The sequence below is a fragment of the Arvicanthis niloticus genome, chromosome 29 (assembly GCF_011762505.2).
Source record: "Arvicanthis niloticus isolate mArvNil1 chromosome 29, mArvNil1.pat.X, whole genome shotgun sequence".
NCBI lineage: Eukaryota > Metazoa > Chordata > Mammalia > Rodentia > Muridae > Arvicanthis > Arvicanthis niloticus.
The window spans coordinates 19,081,338-19,090,003 of NC_133437.1; the positions used below are offsets into that span (position 1 = coordinate 19,081,338).

General features: G+C 47.4%; 1 protein-coding gene across 1 annotated transcript; it reads left to right on the forward strand.

The window, feature by feature from the left end:
* The first annotated feature begins 204 nt into the window (after positions 1-204).
* On the forward strand, positions 205-8,263 carry Otp (orthopedia homeobox). The gene is made up of 3 exons (XM_076926962.1): positions 205-396; positions 1,677-2,086; positions 7,710-8,263. Exons 1-3 carry the CDS (start codon positions 360-362, stop codon positions 8,238-8,240), a joined length of 978 nt encoding a protein of 325 aa, XP_076783077.1. The 5' UTR covers positions 205-359; the 3' UTR covers positions 8,241-8,263.
* The last annotated feature ends 403 nt before the right edge of the window (positions 8,264-8,666 follow it).

Below are 8,666 nucleotides of genomic sequence, written 5' to 3' on the forward strand. Positions count from 1 at the left end.
CGGCTGCTGGAGGCTGGAGCTGCCTGGGCTGCGGCCGCCGCCTCCTCCCGGCAGGCGCAGGCGGGCGGGCGGGCGGGCGGAGTGGGGGACTCTCCGGGCGCTGACATTTGCAGGCTGCCCTCCTGATTGGTCCCCTCGCCGAGCTGCTCACGGGTTCATTCAACTGTTAAGCACCTCCCCGTCTCTCTAAAGGACATTATAATGCAAGAAGCCCCCTTTTTAACCACAAACCGAATTTTCTTTCATTTAGGTGATCTATATATATCTATATCGTATAGCTTATAGCTTATATCTATTTTAAATAACTTAAAGCCGCTAAAATTTGGGGGGGAACAGCTTTCGCCCTGGAGCGGTGCGCGATGCTGTCTCACGCCGACCTCCTGGACGCCAGGCTAGGTGAGTGAGCGCCTCTCACCCGGGCAGCCAGGAGAAGCCGGGGCAGGAAATTGTCAATTTGTTCCTTATTTTACCTTAATGCGCCCTAAATGGACTAATTTCTTTAAAAGTAATTGTGCTGTATTAAAGTTTAATTTGATTTAACATCGTCTTTAAAAAAATCTATGGAATATGTAGATTGCAAAACAAAACGGAGTTGGGAATGCTGACCCTTTTTGTTTTTCTTATTTTTTTCTTTCTCTCTCCCCTTCATTATTATTTTTTTAAAGGGGTTCTAGCCCGCGATAATTTGTTTGGAGGTGTTTCTCTCGTTTTCCACTCTTGTTTGCTTTGATTTGGAATTTCTTTCATCTTTTTTACCTTCTTCCTTTCTATCTAAGTGTGCTTAAATTTGTTTTCTTTCTTTCTTTCTTTCTTTCTTTCTTTCTTTCTTTCTTTCTTTCTTTCTTTCTTTTTTTAATCTGGCGTGAAAGAGAAGCGGCAGTACGAAGGTGGGTTTGCTAAACGCGCTGGGTGAGGAGAAAAGCCCACCTCATCCTCTCAGGCTTTCCTGCCTTCTACAAGGGAGAAGTGACTGGGAGGGACGGGCCGTTTATTTCTCGGGAAAGAAAAGTTGAATTCTCTAAAGTTTGATTCACTGTTATGGCTGTAGCGTTTACTCGAATTTCTTTCAAGCTATCTGGGTTACCAGGTTCTGGGTTTCCGGCTTGGGAAGCTTTAGTGATGGATGCGACTCCATTTCCCAAACACTTTCTCTGATTTGAGGGGGAGGCGGAGCTGATTTGGGTTTATTTTGAGGGGTGGAAGGCTTGGAGACGTATTCATCTTCCGAAAGTCAGAGGGAATTGGCCAGAGTTCATTTAGCGCCTATGCTCAGGAGGAGCCGCCTCCAAGGGATTGCTCTTGATTTCTTTCTCTCCCGCATCCCCGGTCTAAGAATTTTCTCAAGGTTTCCTGGGACACCAGGGTTACAGTTAGTGAAAGGACTCGGGCGTGTTTCATTGTCAGGCCTGGGAGTGGGTGTTTTGTGGGAGACACGAAAGCCGGAGCTGTGAACCACCAGAGAGGGCTGAGGAGAGAAGGGAAAGGCCAGGAGATGCTATTTCAACCTAGCTGTCCAAATCCTGGGAAACCGGGCTGAGGACCAGGCAGTTTCCACCGCGGGGCGAGCGTGGGCACTGAGCGAGCCGTGGATGGGGCTGAAGCAGAGCCGCTCAGGGAAGACACCCGCTCCTCACGTCGCCAGGACAGCATTGATCGAGATCCCCTTCCCTCCTCAGGTATGAAAGATGCCGCCGAGCTTCTGGGCCACCGGGAGGCGGTGAAGTGTAGGCTGGGCGTGGGGAGCTCTGACCCTGGGGGCCATCCGGGGGACCTGGCGCCCAACTCAGACCCGGTCGAAGGAGCCACTCTGCTGCCGGGCGAGGACATCACCACCGTGGGCTCTACTCCTGCTTCGCTGGCGGTGAGCGCCAAAGACCCAGACAAGCAGCCGGGGCCCCAGGGCGGCCCTAACCCCAGCCAAGCGGGCCAGCAGCAGGGCCAACAGAAACAGAAGCGCCACCGGACACGCTTCACCCCCGCGCAGCTCAACGAATTGGAGAGGAGCTTCGCCAAGACTCACTACCCAGACATCTTCATGCGTGAGGAGCTCGCGCTGCGTATCGGGCTGACCGAGTCGCGAGTGCAGGTACACCGGGCTTGGGCTCCAGAGAGGAAGGCAAGGAGGGACGGGAGGATTGGAGCAGGTATTGTGCCCTGCTGGGACCTCGCGCTTGTTGTTACTGCGTTCCGGGGGGGGGGGGGGGGGGTCGAAGGATCCGGTACTCGGTCCAAACATTGGCTAGGACTCTCGACACCCCCCAACCCCCATGGACTTCCTCCTTTGTAGCCACTTCCCTCATCTCAAAACTCCTCAAAAGCAAACCCGGTGTAATGGGGCTGCGGGGTTCAACTCCCTCCTCCAAAGAAGGGAACCTTCCTGTCTCCCCAGAAGCTAAGCCAGTGCACACCTTGATCCAGTTCTATTGACAAGTGTTTCGTTGCCCCGTAATGAGCTTCTATTACGATTCTGGATAAATGGGAGAAATGTCATAATTATACAGAAAACAAGAAATAGGAACCACGGTGCAATTGGTGCTTTAAACAGAGGGGTGGTAGATTCAAACTTCCAGGTGTGGTTTCAGTCTCTTAAATATCACCCTCTCTCCTCTGTCAGGCAAAATATCCTCAGCTTTGTTGTTTTCAAAGGCTTTTGCTTTGGGTGATCTACTAACGCACCGGGACTGGATGAAAACACTACACCACTTAGGAACTTTGGGTTTCTAATTTTAATAAAATAATTAAGATTCCCATAAGGAGAAAGGCAGGAAATGAGCACTGTCTGTTGTGGATATTTGACACAAAGAAGGAATTTTTCAGGCCAGAAAGGTTAAATTGTGATGGAGGAATTCGGTATTGTGTCCATATTTTTATCCAATCACTCTCCAAGTTGTAATTACATGAAATCTAGAAAATTTATAATATCCTGTATCTCTTCTGAAAATCGGAGGGGAAATTTAAGATTAATAAATCCCAATTTTCTTTCCTTTTTCTTTTAAAAAGACTGTACTATTTCATTGGCAGGCGCCTGGATGAAGCATTGAGTTTAGCCTTGAGCTATCCACGGTGCTGAAAATATGTTGTCGCTACTTTGGATCTTTTTTTTTCTCCCCTTTTCTTCTAGAATCCTGAGTGCTAAGTTGAAAAATGTGTTAAGCCAGTGCTACCTGATTTTGCAAATTAACTTTAAGAACTCCGGTTCTTTTACATTTCATTGGTCAGGAAATCAGAATTTATTTCCATTTTGGCATTTGTAGATCATCTAAACGGGAATACAGACTTTTGTTCTAATAAGAAATGAATATCCCAGGGACTTAAAATGGTCAGATTAATAGATAAATATTCACAACGATTAATATTTTCATTCAATATAAATCTGGGTATTTGTTAGCGGACTCTGAAAAGCTTGAACAACGGGAACGTTATGCATGTGAAGAGGACTAATTACATTGTTCAGGCGTGTTAATGTTCTTTAAATCTTCACCTTGCACTTCTTTTTAAGTGTGGGTTCAAACTGTCACAGAAATATACAGTCCCAATCCATGCCAACAGTAATGCTTGGTTGTAGGCTCGAAATCGAAGAATCGAAGTTCACAAATTTACTTTTTGCCCTCAAGAGAAATCTTTGCTATTAATTTTTGTTTGAAAGAGTGCAGTGTTGTATCTTAACCTAGACATATTGGTAATTAGTTCAAATTAAAATAGAATTTAGAATCACAAATAAAATATAATTGGATGGCTGATTTTATGAAAAAAGAAAATGAGGGTCTATTAAACTTTATTAGGTCTTCCAAAGGTTAACGGCAGTGGTTCTTTTAATAGAAAAAGTTATAAATGAAATAAAATATAAACTGTGTGGTAGTTATTTTTAAAAAGTACACAAAAGAATATGCAAGAAGAAAGAGACAAAGTATGTTAATTGTTCTAGCATAATGTTCAACCAAAGATAATAGCTTGCGCCTACTGATAGAAACAATTTAATAGGACGGCAGTTTCAATATTTTTTAAAAATAATGTTTCACAGTTTAGAAAGTAATCAGATCAACATAACCTTCTTAATTAACATTTCAAAATGATTAACATTATGTAACGTAATGCAAAAATAATTTATGAGAAATGTATTTACTTCACGATTCACTGTACCATTGCTCCTTGACCAAATTCAAATTAAATAGTAATTGGTTTACACTCTTATATGATGAGTGCTTCATAGTTTTCTTTATAGTTAACAGATTGCCACACGTTCTTTCCAGTATGTGGGCCACTGCACTGATTAAAAATGATCTAAACATTTAACTTATTGCGCTTGCATGTTTTCAAAGAAACTTTTAAATTTTAGACTGAATTATCCAGAATATTTATTTTTTGTCTTTATCTGGATTATATCACATTTTGAAGTGTTTACTAAAGTATCTCTACTCACATGGAGGGCACTTCCTGTATGGTGTCGCTCCCCTTTTCTGGCTAGTGTAATAAAACCATTCCTTTTATAGCATGCCATTATTAGAAACCAATTTCAGAATTATTTATAACCTGGAATGGCTTATTAAGCAGCAATGCGAGAATCATGCAAATTACGCGATCAAATGCAATATAATAAGCATAATCATTAGTCTCTAGCACGGATTAATTAACTTTCAATATTTTATTTACATAAAAACCAAATCAGTGAAATAACTTCTGCACAGTCAGGCTTGCCTTTCAATATTTTATACGAACAAAAATAATGTGCTGTAATTCCATTGACCGTGTCCCCTAGAATGGCCCTGTCACCTGCCACATCTTAATAGGGGGACAAGCTGAGAGTATTTTCTAGTTTTCTAATGGAATGAGAAATTGCATTTTCTTCCTCTCCCAGCACTATTAAAGTGTAATGAATTCGGCCCAGAGTTCACGGCTGGCTGATCGAAATGAACCTGAGATCTAGGCTTTAATACAGCTCCCCAGATTTCCTCCCATATCTACACATTAATCATTTGCTGGATTCCAATGAGGTCTTCATAAGACATTTGCTTCAAGTGTGTATGGGGGGGGGCATTCTTTCTTTCTCCCCCTCTTTTTCTATTCCTGAGCCATTTATAGCTGGGGAATTAAACGGGCTATATATTTTAAAATACATTTACAGTATGTCTATATTACTGTAACAGCAGATATCATGAAAGTGGATTTTTAGATTCCAACCTCCATTAGATTCTCACTGTTGTATTAAGCATTTTCTGAGGAGAGCTGCATTTCAAACAGAGTACAAAGTTGGGTCTTCGGCTGTGGTTAATATATTTCCTGGAGTTGTCATCAGTGCATTCCAAAAATCTCCCTTAGGTTTTGTCTGCATTTTAACCCGTCATGCTCTAGTTTTCAAGTGGAAACATTCACATTTTAAAAACATATGCATCATAGCTTGGAATGGAGGTGCTCAGATTCCATGCAGATTTTTTTCCCCCTTGAATCTCAGTAAACCATGAAACATTAAAAATTTTGTAGCCATCATTTACCTACTAACCCTCAAACATAATTGAGCATGATTTTTGGATTATTCCTCTAATATCTTGTCCTTTAACAGTGGTTCTTCTCCTTGTGTGCATGAGCAGAGTCTGGATTCAGAAGCCTTTTTTGGCTTTTGGCAGCAATGTTTGCTCTTGAAGTTCTGCTAAGCAGTTTAACAAGGTTTTCTTTCTGTTGCTTTTTTTTTTTCTTTTCTCCAAGCCTTCCCCCAATTTTCCACCTCCAAAACAACACTGGCCCTTTAGGATTTGCTTGCTGGGGGTGGGGGGTGTTAGGAATTGGTCTTGACTCTCTCTTTCAAAATGTTCCTAGGAGGCTGCAAGTTTTGGACACAGACACATCTCAGCCAAGGGTGTCCTCTTGTCCAACTTCCCAAACTAGTGTCAGATAGGTGCTGCAAAGGGTTTTTGGGACCTTAGGTCTCCTCATTTTCTACCCAAGGCCAAAGGCTGCTAACACCTCTGTCCAGCCACAAAGATCCTATAATCACCATGGGGTCCTGAAGCCACATTAGTCCCTGTGCCACAGCTCCAGAGCTTCAACTAAGGGCAGGCTTACCCATCATCAGTATTGGGTTAAGCAGCAACGTGGGAACTGGTGTATAAACCAGAGAAAGATGGAATGTTGGGCAATCCCACGTAAGACAGGAAGACAAGGGCAGACTCTGAGAGAATTGTAGACTGCAAAGCTATTCACACCAGTAAGCAAAGAGTATGCTTGCTTGCATAGCTATAAATTCTTGGTTTACCAAGAGTGAAGGCAAATATATCCATATCCTTGACATTTCAGCTTGCAAATCAACTACTACACAGATTGGATTACCAGATAAATCACTTTGGGGGCCAAAATTTGGAGAGCAGGTTGTGTTGGCCAAATTCTAAGAGGAAACTAGTCAATATCTGATCTGTGCCCAGAACCACTTTATATATAGTATCAGTAGCCATCTTGCTAACTAGATTTTGAATGAAAAGTCTGCCAAATAAACACACCGAGAAAGCCTCATACACTTAAAGATAAAATTCAAATAGATGGAGACGAGAAATTATCAAGGTCGGATAGGTTGGTTGTCTATTAACACTCAGAGGAAATTTCGATCTGTGATAGTGATTTTCACATTTGTAGGCACATTTGCCTGATGGCTATGAAATTCCTGGGCCATAATTAGGAAACAAAAAACAGGCGGGCTTGTTTGATGTATATTTTAATAGACAGTTCTCCCGGAAAAAAAAAAAAAGATATGTTCATTGTCCCAGCAAATTTAGATTTGAATCCTGTCCAGTGTGAGTTTTAAAGCTGACCTCTTTTCCTTCGTGTTGGCCAGGAAATTTGCTTTAGTTTATAAAACGAGAGGCGTGTTGGGGGTGTGTGCAGCTTAAAGGTACCAGAGGACCTGTTATCTGAAGTAAGTTACTGGAAGGCGTGGATTGAAGGCCCAGGGGTTCAGGACTCAGTCAGCGAGTTCCCGCACACCCGAATGGCGCCGAGAAAGGCGCTCTCAGAGTGTTTTGGGAGAAAGATGGGGAGGGGCATTGTGGCAGTTGCACCCAGCACTGAGGGAGAAATCAGAAATCAAGGTGGCAACCAAATAACACCGCAGCTCAGTGGCTCACTTTGCCACACGGGTCACTATATTAACCTCTCTGCTCTGTCAACCGTGATGTTAGGGGCTTCCTTTGTCTTTCGATTTTGAAACTGTGTATGTCATTCGTGGCCTTTCATCAATTCCCAAATTTCCAGTGTTTCTGAAAATTCTATACCCCATCAGTGCTATAAGACATGCTATTAAGCCACATGGGTACTCATGTTTATCTTCATTTGTACACCTGTGGGTCGAGCCTTGACACATGCCTGCTTGACGACGGGTACATCTGTGCAATGCACAGACGCTGCCAGAGTGCAGGGGGCGGTGAGCGCTGCACACGGTGGCGTGTGCGGTGCTGTTTGCTCGGTGCGTTCCGCGCCAGAGGTCACCGCGACACCAGAGCGCCGGGAGTCTGCGCTCAGTGGCCGCGCGAGGCTCTGCGGCGGCGGCCAACCCCGAGCTCGCGCCGGGCGTGGGGGCGTGTCGAGCCCGGAGCACCCGTGCAGCCTGGGGCTGGGTGACAGTGTGAAGTCTGGCTTGGGTGACCTCAAGCTCCGAGCGGGCTCGCTAACCTCTTGGGGTCTTGTCTTCCTCCCCACCTCCCCACCCCGCATCCCGCCCGCTGCAGGTCTGGTTCCAGAATCGCCGCGCCAAGTGGAAGAAGCGCAAGAAGACCACCAACGTGTTCCGCGCGCCCGGCACGCTGCTGCCCACTCCGGGGCTGCCCCAGTTCCCGTCGGCCGCCGCCGCCGCGGCCGCCGCCATGGGCGACAGCCTGTGCTCTTTCCACGCCAACGACACCCGCTGGGCGGCGGCTGCCATGCCCGGCGTGTCGCAGCTGCCGCTGCCGCCCGCGCTCGGCCGCCAGCAGGCCATGGCGCAGTCGCTGTCCCAGTGCAGCCTGGCGGCGGGGCCGCCGCCCAACTCCATGGGCTTGTCCAACAGCCTGGCGGGCTCCAACGGCGCGGGGCTGCAGTCGCACCTCTACCAGCCCGCCTTCCCCGGCATGGTGCCCGCCTCCCTCCCCGGCCCCAGCAACGTCTCCGGTTCGCCCCAGCTCTGCAGCTCCCCGGACAGCAGCGACGTGTGGCGGGGCACGAGCATCGCCTCCCTGCGCCGCAAGGCGCTCGAGCACACAGTCTCCATGAGCTTCACCTAATGCCGCCGCGCGCCCGCCCGCTGCGCCCGGGCGCCGCCCCCCATCCCCTCCCCCCCAGGCCCCCGGCCGCGCGCGCGCCGGGATCCCAGCCCCTCCCCCTCCCCGGTGTCCCCGGTCCTCCCCGAGCCCGGCTCCCCGAGCCCCGTGCTGCCCGCCGCCTCGACCTCCCGCTCGCCCAGGTCGTGCTCGCGCCCTCCTCCCGGCCTCTGCCTGGCGGCGACCCCCGGACCGCACATCGGTCACCACCCTCCCCAACCCCCACGACCCCCGCCTCGCCCGCGCCTCCCATCGGGCTCAGTCTCTCCCCGAGCCCCACATCCCTGCTCCCGCGCCCGGCAGAAAGCATCCTTCCCGCCATTTTACTTACCAGGGAGTCGACTCAGGATCTGAAATCAGACACCAATGGACTGGTTTGTGGGCAGAAAC

Bases quoted from the DNA above. Each gene is read 5' to 3' on its own strand.
- Otp (XM_076926962.1), top strand. From the start codon at position 360: ATGCTGTCTCACGCCGACCTCCTGGACGCCAGGCTAG. The intron at 397-1,676 runs GTGAGTGAGCGC...TTCCCTCCTCAG, and splicing joins CCTCCTGGACGCCAGGCTAG to GTATGAAAGATGCCGCCGAG. The intron at 2,087-7,709 runs GTACACCGGGCT...CGCCCGCTGCAG, and splicing joins TGACCGAGTCGCGAGTGCAG to GTCTGGTTCCAGAATCGCCG.